Below are 17,978 nucleotides of genomic sequence, written 5' to 3' on the forward strand. Positions count from 1 at the left end.
TGACATGTTTAGCTCATTGTCGAACTTCAGTTCAAAAGGTTGAATGGATTACTGCTTCCAAGTGACACATGTCACTTGTTGTTTCAGTCTGAAAGTTCCCTGAGAAAACTGTACAGACTAAATGGCACTTGCAGCTTATGTTGCTTCAATTCGAAAGGTTGCATTTACTTCTAAGGGTCGATTTCCAAGAGCCACGTGTCGCTTCCGTCTCAAAGCTCTGTTAAATGGGATATATACACACATTCACGTATATACTTCTTCATATGTGATGCGAACAGTAAAGATTTTTAATTGTCCCGAAACATTGAATATTTTGATACTAACATTTGTTTCATATTTTATGACATCAACATTTAAATTGAGAAAGAAACATGTAAAAGCCTGTTTTAAGTCAATTTCATGGTCATGTGTGCTCATTAGGACTTCACGTTTAGTTTTAACCCTAGCTTACCAGTGCCGTACGATAAACTTAGATACCGGGGGGGGGGGGGGGGGGTCCATAATTTTTATTAAGGTTTTTCAGTTTGCAGAAGTGCAGTTGTTTATTAAATATGATAATTACAATAATTACCATCATAACCAACCAATTGTACACTGTCATTGGCATGAATGTCTCGAATGACACACATTCATTCGAAGATTACGCCTGATATGCCCACCAAGTGCATTTTGCATCCTAATTACATTCATGTTTTTATAAACAAAAGAAATATTGGGAACATCCTAGGAAACGAATATAATTTATTTTCAAACAGTAGTAAAATATAAATAATAGAGGTTTTGGGCCTGCAAGGCCCACTCCTGTAAGCTAGGGTTATAATTTGTATCTGAAGCACTATGCAATATGTGTCCACTGGGGTTGGCTAATATCGGTCTCTTGACTACTACATCATGTAAATTTATTTTAGTTAGTTGTAAAATATGTCACTACAAACCTGTAAACTCATAACAGTAACTTCAATTGAAATAGGTTAGCTGTAATTGGTAAAAATCTGGCTTTTTATCAGAAAAAAGCCATCCCTTCAAAAAAGCTGGCTTTTTTGTAACTCTATTTAATACACCAACTCCACCCTCCTCGATCTTTCCTAGAAGAAACTGACATCTCATAAAATGAGAAATTTGAAAGTAATGTTGTTCATATTTTTGGCTTCACTGGTAATGCTTCTGCATTTTTCTGACATATTTAATTTTTCTGGCATAATTACATACATATTTTACAGTTTTATAATTACATACATATTTTAGTTTTATAGAACAAAGTCCCGCTGACTGGAAACCTGTTGGGGGGTCTTGGTCTGACAAATTATGAACGATACACAAACTGCCATTCCAAAGATGGTAAAGTATTCAGAAACGATCTTTAAGGACGAGGAGAAAAATGAAAGGTAACGGTTCCAATTGTTCGATGATTCTTCCAAATTCTCCTAGCAGGAAGGCAAATTAGCGTAGAATTTTGACGACGACTGAATTGGTGTTTTAAGTCCACTTTATGCATAGTAAGGCTAATTGGGACTGGACCTACAGTTAAAATGGGATCCGAACCACTAAGTGCCTCCACCAGGTATCAAACAAGGAACTCCTTTATTACAAGGCAGCGACGCTACCACTGTGCCATCGAGGAGGCCCCACATGAAATTTGAACCTTCCTTAAAGTAATGAGCACTGTTTGAATTTCGGAGAGAAAAAAAAAGGCATGCACGCTTCCCATGAACAATGTGTGGATGGACAATCAAATTAATTTAATTAGGGACTTTAATTTAATGCTAAGAGAACCAAACCTGGCCTGCCTAACCTAACTACGAAAGCATATATTGAACAAAATCTTAAGTAATCGCTATGTATTAACAGAAGTAAATCGAAATCGGACCATGTTAAAATTTCATTCGTAGCCAGTCACGGATTAAGTGGGTGCTATTGATGCTGCAGCATTAGGCCCATTCCTGAAATAGGCCCAGATGAAAACAGAGGAGAATTTTCTGAAAGCCGAAAATTTTTCTTTTGCTATATTAGGCTAGAGTCTAGTTTACGTCCTTCTTGCCCACTCCTTCTTACCCGTTTATGTCTTTCTTGCGCACTCCTTCTTGTCCATTTACAAAACCGTGCTAGCAGACAGCCGGCGCTCTGGCATCCGTAGAGTAAGTTTTTCTTTTTACACTTTCTGTCACTAACCATTCACGGGAACGAGGTATGCCTACAAGGTTAGGTTAGGTTCCATTAGCACTCATTTCACCCCTAAATATGTGCTTCATCATCGAAAAATGTCCTCAGTACGTTCAATCACGCATATCCGGACAACATCGGTTCTTCTCGATTTTCTCCTCCAGGAAATTTTTCCTCGCCTTGGGATTTACTTTGTTGAATTTCTTATAAAATAACCTTTCCAACGATATATGACACGTATTCCTTAGGAAAAGGGCGTAAACTAGACTCTTACCCTATATTAAACTGAAAATAAATCTTAGAATGAAATTTGGGGCCCCAATTTCGGACGCCTAGACACAGCTTTACTTATTATACAGTTACTATTATTCTTTGCGCTGTAACGTAACTATAACGTCGTTGTGTTTATTGTTCACTGAAAATTTCAAGCATGAGGCCCAATTTCGTCTTAATCCGGCCCTGTTCGTAGCATGATGAAATCGCAATAAAACAAAAGGAAATTGGGTCGAGATTCGTGTATAGGAATGTAATTAATAAATAGTGAAATTCATGAAAATATAGTCTTAAAAATTTCCGCTTTCCAACCAGATTCCGAGACATTAGTGCGTCCCGATGAAAGTTTATGGGATACCGGGATAAATTATACCATTCCGGGACTGTCGCGGAAAATTCCGGACGCATAACAAGGGCTTATCGCCGCGTGTGACGTTCAAAAATAGCCTATCTACTGATGTGCTCATAATATAAAAATCAAGCAATCAACCAGTCGGGAACCTTCACACAACCTTCGGTGGCGAGAACTGAGTCAAGTACTCTCCGCTCCCGGAAATATTCATAGGTTTCATAAAGTTATGATAAATTAAACTAATATATTTTAGATTCGGTACAGGTAATTACCTGGTATGTCACAGTTGTAATTACTTTTTCAAATCCTAACCAAAACAACTTGCACTACAAAACATACACAGATTATTCACATGTCAACGACCATCAACAGTAGATGCGACTCGTTCCGATCTTTTTACTACATCATTATGCAGCGTCTTATAACGATAATATCACAGCTACATAGGAATTCAACAAGGATTTATTTTAACCTTTCTTTGGAATATTACTTTCATAAACTGAAAATATTGGATAGATTTTCCTCTTCCTTAAAGATATAGTCTTGGAAGTACTTTAACACTCCGTATTGTATAAAAGATAAAAATTGCTTTCTGTCATTTTTGTTGTTTTTACTGGTGTATGTATTCCAAGGACTAACATTACTAAAACTGGACTGTTACGAAGACTGAAAGTGGAGAGAGAAATGGTTGTTTTTCCATTTATAATGAGAAATAATTCGAGTTCATTTGTTGTCATGTTAGATTAATTGAATATCTATTTATATATTTATCCTCAAATATAACGAATAAGTTTGGAGTTTCTAATTCATAGAAGGAGGAAAACGCACCTCTCGTACTCGTAGTTGTAGTAAGATTATCGTTGAAGCATACACCAAATACAAACTCAAATGTTCATTTCTTTATTGCTATTGTCGAGAATACTAAAAGAAAACATGAAAAATCCCGCATTCGGAAATGATGTTATAAACCGCATTCAGAGAGAAGAGTATGAAGTTCAAGCTTTTGGCTATCGAGTGGACGCTATTGTAGAAGAGGGTTTGTTTATATTTCGATTTAAATCATTAATTTATAAGGTGTACTAACAGGGGCAAGGTACTAGTTTACTATCCTTCGGACAGATTTCTTCATTTCTACAGAAGAAATTACGATATATTTCGCAATTTTTTACATTGCTAACGTACTATTCTGCATTGAGGAACATTTCTTTAGGTGAAATAATGAATTTCTAACGGAAATAATGTCTATTTCTTACATTAACGAGTACTTACTGTTGTTCCTTATTTCCCACAAACCATCCACGGGTAGCCCCAAAAACCATTTACGTTAGCCCAAAAATTCACGATAGCCCCACGAACCATCACGGGGACGAGGTATGCCTACTAGGTTAGGTTAGGTTCCATTAGCACTCCTTTCGTTCAATTTAGCATATGCGGACAACATCGGCTTGTAGCAGCAGCAATAGCGCGTATTGTGCTCTCGTGCAGAAAGCTAATGGCGGCAGCAGCAATAGTGCGTCGGAAATAGATTTTTGTAGAAAACCACATGCATTCGCATTAAAATGGATCAAAACTACATTCCCGAACATCAACAAAGCTACAGAAAATTATTTGCGTAAGTACTTTCTCCTGTAAATTTTAAGAAATCCGTCTCCGGTATAGTAAAGTGTTACCGTTTTGGGTATCCTGGAAACGATTTCACAAATTTAAAAGCTCATTTGGGGGCAGGTGACTCCAGCCAATTTCTAACATGTCTTTAACAGGGAGTCTATAGAGAAGGCGGAGCCCTTAATCGGTGGGCAATTTAGACTCAATAATTTCAAAGGAAAATAATTTTTTAGTTTAAATTTCCCACCGATTCCGGGATGGATAGCCCCAAAAACCATTCACGGAATGTTCCGCAAAGCAGATAGGTAAGTACGAATGTCAAAAATTGATGAAACTAAGAAGTTATAAGTGTCCGAAGGATAGTTAACTGTTACTGTTTTCTCCCATTGTTCATTGAATTTTGCCGGTTAATCATCTATTTTTCGATATAAATGTGTGACCGATGCACGAAAGCTGTTGCATCCATTTCCTTCCAGCGGGATGTTGCCTGTGTGTGATGACGTAATCACGGTCAATGCCGGTCAGTGTTTCCAAACACGTGTTTTTGTTACTAAAGAAGGTACATTTCCGCAAATGGTTTGTGGGGCTATGTGTTATTGGTTCATGGGGCTATGCGAGAATGGTGTGTGGGACTACTCATTTTTTTTTCTAAACCAATTCTTAACGGTACTTGTTTACTATCCTTCTTACACATTTATTTATTTTTACATAAGAAACTACTTACTGTAATAAGTTCCTGTAGCATTGTCGAACATTGGGAAGGTGTTTTGTGTGATCTGGGAATGTTTCATAGCTGAAATTCATGTTGTACGTTGAAAATTAATTCTCCGACGGAGAATAGCTAGCTCCACGAACCATTGGTGCATGGATAGGTTAGTTCTGTTACGTTAGGAAACATAGTTAAAATTTGGTGTCGTGTTAGTATCAGGATCTAGAAATTGGAAATAATTGCGAACCATTAGGTTAGTTCGTCTCAGGCAAGCGAAAAGGCCTATCAGAAAGACGTTCTGGTAATGTGAAAAATTGCAATTAATTTCATCAAAACAACGTTGATACACCTTCAGGAATGTTCCGTGAAGCAGATACGTAAGTACGAATGTCAAAAATTGACGAAACGAAAAAATTAGAGGTGTCCGAAGGATAGTAAATTTTTACCGTTGTAATTTATACTTATATGATTTATTTCAGTGCAAGATCAAATAGCAGCTGGAATAGAAGAAATATTTGAGTCTCTTGAAGAATCCATCAAGAAGCAGGCACGCATAAAAGTTGATAAAGATGAACTCTCGAAAGTTACAAAGGATGTGACTGAAATCTGTCTAAATTTTGCTGCACAGCCAGTAAAGAATCTTGAGGTAAATATGTTTATGTGTTTTGCATTTACAATCTTGATTTGTCAACATATTTCATCGCTCTTATTTAAGAAAGATAGTGCTGTCACAGGCATCTTTATTTAGAAAGAAAAGTCATTCTTTCAACAAGTTTGACTTCATTCTTCAAAGTGCTATTACTCATGATGTCATACTTCAAACTTGCTATACAAGTGAGTGAGTTAACCTGCAGCCTAACAGCAGAGAGAAGGATAGGGTACTGTCAGTTCCTTTGATCTTCCTGTCCCTCGCGTGGCGGGCAACATGATTGATGGCATGATTTCTCACCTAGCAGAAACTGTTTCGCCATATCTGTGGTGCGTTAGCTTTTGAAAGTCGCTGCACTGAAAATGTTGTTTGAAGCTGCACAATGCCTACAAAAGAGTTATCTTGGCATTCTGCAATAAATTGCAAGAACAACAGAAGAAGAAAAGGTGAACCTTAAGTTTCTTCTGCTTCCCAAAAGAACATCATTTTTCTGAAAGTCGCACAATGCCTAATTTTGGTTGTCAATAACATGGAAACTGTTAGAAACATCCTCTCCTTTTTTAACCTTACAAAGATCCATCCTCTGGAGTGTTTTTAAAATCATTTTCCCTTACTTGTTTGACACCGTCAAATAATGTCATCAAGAAATTAACAAATGTCCCATCCAGAAGTGTATATTGATAGTTTATATTTCACAAATCGACTAAACGAAATCTACCAAACAGTTGCTGTGATGTGATTTATTGTGTGTGATGGTGTGAAACACCTGGTTTATTACTGTGCGTGCAAGAAGGGCGGGGGCCAGTAGCACACTTGCAGTTTTGCATTTATCGTCATCATCATCATCATTTACAATAATTTATTATTTTGTCAGGTCTATTCTAACTTGAATGTCCCTAACTTGGATATCCGTTACGGCGGCACTCACGAGGGGACATTTATTATGATTTATTATTTGAGCAACATGAAAAGTATGCTATTTTATCAGGTTAGAGACAATGATAAGTTGTAATGACCTGCATTGTAATTCTTTGATATGTAGTTAAAATATTGTGTTTGTACATTTTTAAGTTTGCAAATACAAGGTAACCAAAAAAGTTCTTGCCGTTCTAGAGCAGTGATAAACAAAGAGCAATACAGTAGATGGTACGTATCTTTAGGTTTCGAAGTAATCTCCATCATCATCCAACACCTTTTGCCAACGTTCCTGCAGCTGCACAATACCCTGGTGATAAAGCTCGGCGGGCTTGTATGCAACGAAGTCCGTGAGTGCGTTCAGCAGGTTTCCCCCATTTGCGAAGGATCTCCCACGGAGATGGTTGTCTAGGGAATGAAACAGGTGGTAATCTGTTGGTGCAAGGTCCTGTGAATATGGTGGATGGCACAGTGTCTCCCAGCTAAGTTGCCGAAGGGTCTCCCGGGTCCTCTTTGTCACATGTGGCTTGGCAGTGTCGTGCAGGAACAGCACACCCTTGCAATTCACCAATGCCAGCTCCTTCTGCCGCAATGCACGGTGCACTCTTTGCAACTGCTGAGAGTAGAGGTCAGCAGTGATGGTTTGACCAGGTGGAAGGAGCTCATAATGCACCACTTGCCGACAATTCCAACATACAGAGAGCATAACCTTTCGTGGGTGCAGAGGTGGTCTTGAGGTGTGAGGAACAGGGTCACGTGGCGACAACCAATGTCTGGTACGCTTGGGAGTGTCATAGAGGACCCACTTTAAGTCACCAGTAAGCAAGCGATCAAATGTGGGTGTGTTCATGTGCCGAGTGAGCAAGGACAAACATTCTGTCACTCGTTCTTCCTTGTTGGCTGCCGACAATGTGTGGGGTACCCACTTGCTTAACTTGTGTGACTTCCCTATCCCATGCAGGTGCAGTCTGACTGTTTCAACGGAAACATGGAACCTTTCTGCAAGTTCATCACACGTTAGACCACTGTCCTCCTTGATGGCTGCTTTCAGGACCTCGTCATCCAACACATGTGGTCATCCACTGCAAGGTTCATCCAAAAGGCTCAAATCTCTCGAACGGAATTTCTGGAACCAATGCCTGGCAAATGCGCCAACTTGATGCGGTAGCTGACAGGCCCACTTTAAAGTCATACAACAAACACACGCGAACAAGCTGCTTCGATACCTCCATTTCTCTTCGACACTGGACGAGCTATGACTGCTGTGTGTGCTCAACGTGCCTGTATTACTGACAGTCGATGGTCAGACTAACTCCCGATCGCTTGGCAGGCACGTGCGTCATTTCATTTCCTCTCTATGAGCGCATGATTAATGGGACGTCAAAGACGGCAAGAACTTTTTTGGCTACCTTGTATTTATGATGTCATAGACAACTACTGTCAGATAGAAAATAAACTAACCTTGATGTGCCAGGACCTGGCAACATTTAACAAACCGAGATTTATCAAGAAGCTAAAAATACCATAAGAACAGGAGAATAGTGCTAAAAAATGTTGAGAATAATGTAAATATGTGGTTTAAAGTTTATAAAGTGCTATTATGAGATTTTATCTAAATATAAACTGTTTATAAAAGTGAAATACAGTGGAACCCTGATTTTACATTTTTCAGGGGCCTGTAAATAAAAAACGTAAAATGCGGGAAACATAAAAAGCGGGAAATCGTAGGAGAGGGGTGAATCTCAAGTGCCAGTAAGAAACTACTTTACAATCGAATTTTAGGGGTTATATTGTGTCAAAAATAATTCAACAATGGTAAAGAAGTATATTATGAATTTCTAAGGGAAAAAAAGCAAGACCTGCTGTGAAAATCAGTGACTGATTAACGTGACCCACTTTCGACTGCTTCTATCTGCCACCTATTAGGTTCTATTTATGCTTCTGATTGTGTGGGATCTTGATTTACTCTGTAAACTGGTAATTAATTGCTAGTTTTATAAGTATCGGGTAATTGGAGGAGGGTGATCATTTATAGTTGGACGTCTGGCATCTATATATACGGTAATCAAAGTGCCCTGGATTCAATTCACAGTTAAAACATGTAGAATGATTGCTGCATGCATGTCCAGTCCTGATCAGCCCAACTGCATAAACTGAACTGAAAACAAGCTTTGTCAAAGTTATGCATTTTTTGACGTCACAATACGAGGAATTTGTGTAAGTGACGTGCCCATGATTTTAGAAAGGATGTGGTGAGGGCGGTTACTTATATATTTTTTTTAATAGTCAGCCCTCATTTTGCATCTTTCCCTGCCTTTGATGACCCCATCAACCCCTCCTTTTGGGCATGCCACTGATTGTTATTTACGTCCATATTAATTGATGATTTATTGTTAGATTTAGCATTGTTGTTTCCCTTTGTTCTTTTTTTCCTCCCTGTTTAAGTTTAATATTTCACGATTTATTTTCAACAACACGTGAATGGTTCCCAAGAAAAGTATTGAGTATATTATTATTAGCATCATGTGCATTTCCTTCCTGCACTGTTGTGCGAGTTCAAGATGTTTATCAGAAGGCAAACCACGAAAAAAAATTAGCTTGTCTTTTAACTCATCGCTTTGTGTCTGGTGCTGGTGTTTCGTATTAATCTTCAAAAACAAAACAACCTTCTGAGGCGAGATTCAAAAGAATGCAGTTTTTCTTCCCTTTACGATGGATGAGTCATTGCTCTGGAGCCAGGAGACAAAATGAAAACACTGGTGCCGGCTGCCAGCTGCTCACTGCCCACAGTCACCACTCCGACCAGCGATAACAGGATGGAGGGGAAGGGAAGTCGAACATGTGCTGGAGCGGCGCCAATGCAGTTGAAGAAAAGTCTTATGAGAAGTGTGATCATTCCTGGCCAAGTTGCAGAAGGAAAGAAGGAGCGGGGAGGATCACTGCTTTGAGCTCTCCCATGCTGTCACCTCAATGCTACTGACACCAGTGGCAGATTAATTACCTCGTGGGGGTGTGAGGGCAGAGATGGGTGACTTTTCTTTTTACTTGTAGTACGCTGGGGGCAGGGAATGGGTGACTTTTCTCTTTACTTGTAGTACGCTATGTTCATAGAATGTACGTATCCAGGAGTGACTGCTTAATTGTAACCGCAGAGAAAAGAAGACGGGACAGTTTCTCGTCTTTATGCTAATTGATTGTCTCTTCCACACGAGCAAGAAAATTGGGGCAGAAAGGGCAAATGCCCCCCCCCCAAAGGAAACTAGAAAAAGTGAAGGTAAAGTTCCCCGTGTACTTTGCACCATGCCAGGATGCATATATAGGGGTGTGTGGGAGATGATGTGATCAGCACCATGCTCTGGCCACCTTTACCCTCTATTTTTCGATCTCTGCCAATTTGGAGGTTATGTGATCAACACCATGCTTGGGCAGCCTTTACCCCCCCCCCCCGGTTGCCCCAAGGTACCCATTTATTTGAGGCTAGGTGAGCTCCAGAGCTGCTTTATTATTGTTGAATCAACGCAAAATATTACGCATATGCTTTAACATTATGGGCAAGTGGGACCAACATGCCAGGCAGCCAGGAAGGTGTCGGCCACTGCGGATCTAGGGTTGCCAGACATTCCTCTTTTATCTTTAACTTTGCTGCTTCTAATTGAGGTAATATCCTGCATTAAACCATCTCGTTTCTGAACTTAATAGTTAGTTTATACATTTAAACTGAAATCCGTTTTGTTATACCTCCCGTGAAGTATTGTTGAAACAACACGGGACTCGATTCTCTTTCGACTGTGGCAGACATATGAGTCGGACACAGCGGCAACTATGCCAGCGTTAGCTTCGCTCGCCTGGGGACTCTGCATCTCCGTATGTGTCCGAGTCTGCAGCGGTCAGTGGGACTTTTTGTGGCTGTGTGAAAAATGAAAGATTTCCAGGAGCAACGTGTGTGCGTTAAATTTTGTTTCAAGCTCGGTAAAAGTGCCACAGAGACGTTCACAATGCTTCGGGAAGCCTTCGGTGATGAAGCAATAAGCCGATCACAGTGTTTTGACTGGTACACTCGGTTCAAAACTGGGAGAACTTCGACGGACAAAGATCCTCGAAGTGGGCAACCGACCACGTCAACAGACGATGTTCACATCAACCTAGTGTGTGAATTGGTGCAGGGAAAATCGTCGATTAACAGTGAGGGAGCTAGCAGAAGAGGCTAACATTAGTGTGGGATCGTGTCACGCCATTTTGATGGACAAATTGAGCATGCATCGCGTAGCATCAAAATTCATGCCGCGTGTGTTGACAACGCACGGGTTCACACCACTCTACTTGTGACTGAATTTTTCGCCAAAAACAGGACGACTGTGATTCCTCAGCCTCCATACTCCCCAGATTTGGCTCTAGCAGACTTTTTCCTCTTGCCAAAATTGAAACAGGACGACAGTGATTCCTCAGCCTCCATACTCCCCAGATTTGGCTCTGGCAGACTTTTTCCTCTTTCCAAATTTAAAATCAACATTGAAAGGTCGTCGGTTTGACACAACTGATGACATCAAACAAAAATGTACGAGGGACCTAAAGAGCATTCCAGAAGCAACGTTCCAGGAGGCGTTTCAAAGCTGGAAGAAACTTTGGGAGCAGTGTGTGGCCAGCCAAGGACAGTACCTTTGAAGGGGACAAACATGAATAAGATGTACATGTTCAGGTAAAGTTGCTATTCCAACAATCCGGTCTTTTTTTGAACACACCTTGTATATCATTAATTTTATAACACCTTTGAACCTTGTTTCCATGATATAAAAATTCAATATGCTGACCAAGGCAGTAATTTAATTTTATAATAAAACGTTTAGTTTATGTTTTATTATAAAATTAAATTACTGCCTTGGTCAGCATATTTTATATGTACACTCCTGTTCAGATAAAGTGGCAAATGCTTCAACTTTCAACCTTATAAAACGTGCCAATTTTTGTGACAGGAATGTACATAAATCTGTAGTTTCAGAAAAATGGCATGTTAATTGATGTATGAACCAGCATTCTGGTAGAGCCTTCAGTTTGGCAACCCTGTAAACCATGACATCAGCCGGCCGATGTTACTCAAAAAAAAACATTAGAGAATAAATGAACTTACAGACATAAAAAGTAATAATTTTATGTTGCCTATTCATCCCGTAATCACTTAATTCGCTCAAATTGTATTCGCTAGTGTATTCAATGTTATTTTTCATAAGTAAAGCAGTATTAATGTTGAAGGAAATAAACAACGAGGTTGATAATATAAGACGTAAGCGAGTTACTAAAGATATATCCGTGAAACTTAGTTGTATATGTTCTATTAATTTTGGTGGTGCCACCATCCACATGTTTGGCTCCCGCTATTACAACAGGTCAAACCCATCACGCGCAGCAGACTAAATGGCTACACCAGCATCGCTAGCGGTAGTCAAGGAAACAACAACAGGAACCGGAAGTCAACCTAACAGTAAAGCATCGAGTTCCCAGTGGATGGTGGCAGAGGCCACTGAAATTAATAGAACATATACAAGTAAGTTTTGCGAATATATCTATAGTAACTTGCTTCTGTCTTATATAAAGCAGTATGTTATAAAGTTGTTAAAAATATACATTAATTTTTTGTGCCGCATAACAGCATTTCACAGAGCATTCCGTACTTTTTACATGTGGCAAATTATCAAATACAATAAATATCCAATATTGATGTCATTAATATTCTTAATTATCATGTGCAAAATAAATTAGACACATCGAAGAGCTATAATCATGACATAGAGGCTTAAAACATGTTTACGCAAAAAGCAAATGCCACGCTGACGCTGAGAAAAGTTGTGTGCATGAGGCACCACACGCTGATTTTTACTTGTATTAAGTACTCCTTAATCATGGTGAACGTCTCTGCAGTGGTTTTTTCAAGCGTGAAGCAAAATTTAATGGTGTATCTTTGCTCAAGCAAATGCTGCATTTTGACCTTCCAAAAATCTCGACGTCGTTTTTAAACACGGTTCACGCGATAAGCGACCCCCTCTACCAGAGCTCGGAAGCGACTGATCCGGGTAGCGTTGGTTAGCTTAGACCCCCCACCATCAATCCCGCTCGTGGCGGATGCGCTGTTGATGACTGGAGCGCCGTGCATTGGCCAGTCTCATTACTTTCCGGACAAACCCTGTATGTTCATAAGATTATTTCAACTCTGAATGTAACACTTGTTCATGCTGGTTTATCACATCCACAACTACTTTGTACGTCTTACTTTTAGAACTTTAAGGCCAGTGTGTTAGATCTTCCAGCATTTAAATATTTAGTTGTTAAAGAAATGCGAATGCCGTTCCAAAATGCTAGCAAATAAAATAAGGGCAAACTACACATTATTGGAATGTTCCATACTGCATATGAAATGAAAAGTTGGCCTTGTATTTTCTGCTTATTTCCAGTTACTTAACAGCAAATTTATATTTCTATTGTTAATGTATGTTTTCCACTTACATCATAATGTCACTCTTCTGTCCAGATTTGGAAAAAAAAAAATACACAGATTCATTCCCTTTTTTCTTTAAGTCAACATCAATTTTGCTATTCATGCCCATGTTATGTAGCTTGCTGTTTAGGCCAGCAAGACAGCATTGCCAAATTTAAGGATTCCGGCCTTGAATGCATGAAGGCATATGGGGTGATGTGGAGGTAGAGCTTCACATATTCTTGATGTCAGCCATAGTTGGGATGATGTGATCAGCATCACACCCGGCCACCTTTACCCCCCAGGGTTGTCCTCAGAGCTACACAGAAACAGGGAAATGACTGGAAAATACCTGCTCTAGGATTTGAACCCGGGTTTTCACGAGCTACCATGGCTCATATTTATCATAATTCAATACATATGTAAATTCACAGGCATATAGTAAAATTCATACAACAGAAAATCTACATAAGCCATTTAATGGGATAGTTTAGAACTACTAATCTCTTGAGTTCAACAACAGTAAACACTAATGTTTCATTGTGTATTTGCAGAATTTGAAAATAAATAAAATAGTTTAATATTTGCTTTTCTTCTCTTTCCCCTCATTAGAAGTACATGAAAGATACAATATTCTACTTTCCTGCTAGCACATTGCTTCCAAGTGATGCACCTCAAGAGACTCAATTCTCTGATGAAGATGCCTCCAGACTGGCAGAAGATTTGGAAGCCCTTAAACAGGAGTTGCAAAGAGTAAGTACTTACTTCATGGGTCCTGAACATTTGGGTTTGGGTATCCATGTACCTCTAAGGTACACCCAGCCTCTTATATGGAAAAAATAGGAGGTTAATGATAGTGTAAGAAGCATGGTGAAGAACAAACCACCACTCTCTGGTTCTTCAGTGGCATTGTTGTTAACCCTAGCTTACCCGTGCTGTACGAGAAATTTACTTACCTGAATAATAGGGGAGGGGGCTGACAGGTCCACACTTTTTTATCATTAAAATTCAAGAAACCATTTTGTTATTGAATCATTGCTTCCTTTGTTGATTACATATGTGGTTATTTATTAATTATAATAATTATCATCATTAACATTAACAGGAAATAATAACCAATTATTGCAGGAGTGTCTCACATATTTTACCATTCACTTAAACTCACAAAAACCATAATATTATTTCATTAATGTTTTTTTGTTTATAGAGGTGTAGTTGTTCATTAATTATAATAACTACCAAAATTACCATCATTACCAACCAATTGTACACTCTCACTGGCATGAGTGTTTCAAATAACATGCATTCCAAGACAACACCTCATATGTCCACCTAGTGCATTTTGCCTCCTATTTACAATACATTTATGTTATTCTGAATAAAAATAATACAGAAATATTGGAAACACCCTAGGAAACATAACTTATATTCAATTTTTACATGAATTTTCAGTTTGAAAATGAAAAGAAACAGAGGTGGTTGGCCTGACTGCCCCCTCCCCTTTAGGTAAGCTAGTGTTAAGCCCAGAGATAAACTTCTAACTACAATTTCTCCTACAATTCCTACAACTTAACTCCCATCTGCATAGCTAACCATAGATTTAACAACTTTTTGGGCAGCTTAATTTGTTTTTCAGTAAATGTTCAGGTTTTAGCTAGTGTTTTCTAAGCTATCTTTTGTATGTAGCAGCATATGCTGTTGGAAACTTGCAGAAAGAAGTAGAATCAATGCGTTATATCAACATAAATCCTTCAGTTTATTTCTGCCTATTTTAAATAAGTAGCATGCATCCAGGCATGAATGTATGAAAGTTAGCTAAGTTTCTCTCAGTGCAGAGGTAAAATGCATCTCAGTCGTTTAGAATCTACTTAGAGGCATGTATGCTGTAATTTTCATGTTTCTGAAAGATGTGGTGTATTTTCCTACCCTGTTTTGTCATTAAATGATGGGAAATGAACTGCAAATGCGAAATAGACTCTTAAACACCTAATTTAGAGTTTTGAGTTAGAGAAGTTTAGAGAATTTATTTGCAGACCTGACACTTTATGAAGTTTGAATTATTCTGCGAGTTATGCAATGCACGGAAAATTGATTAACTCTGCTGTAAATATTTGAGGAGCAAAAATGTACCCCTTTATACAGGAATTCACTTAATACTCTGGAAACTACATAAATGTGAAGGTATATATTTATTTTGTGTAATAAGTGAAGTTTTTCTTGTATGTACACATTGCTTGCATTATAGAATTATTTTCCTGTAGTTTACGGTTATTACAAGCATAAGAAAACAGTTTTTCTTTGTGACGTTTCAGGAGAACACACGCTCCTTTCATCAGACATTTATTAATTACTAAACTAATTAAAAAAATTACTAACCATTGTTATAACTGTATCTTTAGTCAAAATGAAAATAAATGTCTGATGAAAGGAGCGTGTGTTCTCCTAAAACATCACAAAGAAAAACTGTTTTCTTATGCTTGTAATAACCATAAACTACGGGAAAATAATAAGTGAACTTTTTAAATCAAATTTAGGATTATATTCACAACTTTAAAACCAAAATGTCCTTTTATATATCACTTTTGATCCGATTTTTCACCACTATTACAACAAAATTTTATTTTATTTACCGCTTTTTAACCCAAAATTGACTGTTTTTGTACAAAAATTTTGCTTTTTTTACCAAAAATATGTGCCTCTAATTCTACTTCTCAATAAATTAATCTGTTGCTAAAATTAGATGATTTGCCTTGTTTGCACATAAAACCAACTTTTTTTTTGTATGGAAATAATATTTTTGTCTGATTATAGGTAAACTTCATGGATGCATGCTGCACAGAGGAGCTCAAAAGAACTCAAAATCCATTACAATTGGATGAGCATGTTCTCAGTTTGGATAAGGAGTTGAGTATCAGCATTAAGGAAAACAGACAACAACTAGATGCTGTTCGGACTCTCAGGGATTCATGGATGGACGTTGGAAAATTACCTGCAAACAACATGATAAAAGCAGATATCATTGACAGTGATTTAGCAAAATACTTTTCATGAGTGATATGTGAGTGTGTTTGTGTGGGTGTGCTCATGTATTTTTTTTTTTTTACTTCTGTCTACGTATGCCAAAATCTTTTTAAAAGATTTTTGTGCATTTAATATTTGCTATCTGTCCTTTTTTAAGCTTTTGATGAGTATGGTAGGAAGAAAGTTTTTCCTGTATACTATTTATATTTGTCAAGCCATAGGTCTTGGCCACATTATAGATTCTTAACGTGAATTCTTAAAATTAGCTGGAATTTATGAAGCATTAGAGAAACAGACATTCAGACTTAATTTTGTTAGGTTTTTGATCTTTTATTTTAGTGCTGAGATTTTCCTTTTTTATCTGTAACATTTGTAAATGTGTGGAAGATATTTTAACTATTAGGACATTAAATGTATTTTTTTTGGTACTTTTTACATTGACGGAATATTGAACTAATATTCATAGTTTTTTAATGAAAGTAGAACATAGTTATTGATGCTTTTCAAGTAATAAAATAATCATTTCAGAATTGTTTTGTTTATTAGTAACTTAATTATAAGGTTTCATAATAAAGTTTGAACTATTGTCCCACACTTAAATTCAATTTTCTGATAGTCATCCATATCCATTCACAGACATAGTTTGTAATAATTATTCTGGCTGAAAGAACCACAAGTGTTCTTTATTTGCCATCAATAGGGCATGCATATTTCGTTTTTGACGAAGAAACGAAATGTCAAAACACACACTGTAGTGTTAATTTTTCATGTTTTTGAAAGGTGTGAGATGCATTTTGCTACCATGTTTTGTCACGAAATAATACGAAATGAACTGCAAAATGCGAAATAAACTCTTAAACACAAAATTTAGGGTTTATTCACTGACACAACACCTTCTGAGGTCTGAATTTTCCTTGGAGTTATGCAATTCACGGAAAATTGGTTAATTCCACTGTTAATATTGGAGAAGCAAAAATGGGCTCCTTTACACAGAAATAAACTTAATACCCTGATATAGTGATGGGTCGTTCGTGAACGAAGCGTTCCTTTTGAACAACTCCCTCTTGCGAACTGTGAACTGCTCGCTCCTTGCTGTGTATGTTCTCTGGTTTTCTTGTGGAAAGTCGAGTAGTAAGCGCAGATCCCTCTCCCCTAATCCTTTTCACTCAAGCTAACTCCAGCAAGTCCGCCCCCACCCCTTTCACTTCAGCTGCACGAAACCAACATCGAGAGGTGTTGGTCGTTCTTTTGAATGACTGCTTGAGTGAGCGAGCTCCATCAAACTGCCTCCCGAAAAGGAACTGCCATGACCCATGGTAGTTCCTCGGGAGTCATGAGCTTTGCATGTATGTTGCAGTGGTGCAACCACAGCTGCCACCCAGCCCCCCAAACCTTCAACGGAAGTCAATTCTAGGGGGGGGGGGGCAAACATTGATGACTAAGGACACCTGCGGGAGGAGGGGCACAGGAGAAATTACCACCCTCGATTTCAAATTTTATGCAAATAAAAATACATTTCGTAAAATTTTCTTGCTCGCTTCTTTTGCTATCCCGTAGCTAGGGGGTGGCGGGAGTCAGCCATGGCCGCCAAGCAATGGAAATGAAACACGCCAAGCAACAACACAACAAATTCCAACGAGGATGGTGGCAGTGGTTACCGAAATTAATAGAAAATAATGTCAAACAGCTTTGTGGAAAACGTGAGTACCTTAATTATATATTACCGTGTCTCTCATTCCCATAGTATGAATGAAAATATGTTGTAAAAGAGAGAATGCCATAGCATTCAGTGAAATTATTTGCACCCTATTAAATCAATATTCTTTTC

At 38.2% G+C, this 17,978-nt stretch overlaps 2 protein-coding genes across 3 annotated transcripts in view; one reads left to right on the plus strand and one right to left on the minus strand.

Moving 5' to 3' along the window:
• The window catches only part of LOC145987882 (BRCA2-interacting transcriptional repressor EMSY), a 143,211-nt gene extending 140,074 nt beyond the window's left edge, over nt 1-3,137 (minus strand). For both annotated transcript variants that reach the window (XM_083122669.1, XM_083122668.1), the window contains exon 1: nt 3,058-3,137. The gene's annotated coding sequence lies outside the window, so the exon portion shown is untranslated. The remainder of the gene's footprint in view (nt 1-3,057) is intronic.
• A 361-nt stretch (nt 3,138-3,498) lies between these two features.
• LOC145988395 (uncharacterized) lies at nt 3,499-16,730 on the plus strand. Its single transcript, XM_083123276.1, has 4 exons — nt 3,499-3,821; nt 5,579-5,745; nt 13,742-13,882; nt 15,941-16,730. The coding sequence occupies exons 1-4, from the start codon at nt 3,674-3,676 to the stop codon at nt 16,178-16,180; spliced, it is 696 nt and encodes a 231-aa protein (XP_082979402.1). The 5' UTR covers nt 3,499-3,673; the 3' UTR covers nt 16,181-16,730.
• Nucleotides 16,731-17,978: the final 1,248 nt, after the last annotated feature.

The sequence above is a fragment of the Lepisma saccharinum genome, chromosome 5 (assembly GCF_977018435.1).
Source record: "Lepisma saccharinum chromosome 5, izLepSacc3.1, whole genome shotgun sequence".
In the NCBI taxonomy this organism is placed as follows: Eukaryota; Metazoa; Arthropoda; class Insecta; order Zygentoma; family Lepismatidae; genus Lepisma; species Lepisma saccharinum.

Excerpts from the sequence above, each read along its gene's own strand:
- LOC145988395 (XM_083123276.1), top strand. The coding sequence starts at position 3,674 with ATGTTCATTTCTTTATTGCTATTGTCGAGAATACTAAAAGAAAACATG. Across the intron at positions 3,822-5,578 it reads GGACGCTATTGTAGAAGAGG|TGCAAGATCAAATAGCAGCT; the intron begins GTTTGTTTATAT and ends GATTTATTTCAG. Across the intron at positions 5,746-13,741 it reads AGCCAGTAAAGAATCTTGAG|AAGTACATGAAAGATACAAT; the intron begins GTAAATATGTTT and ends TCCCCTCATTAG.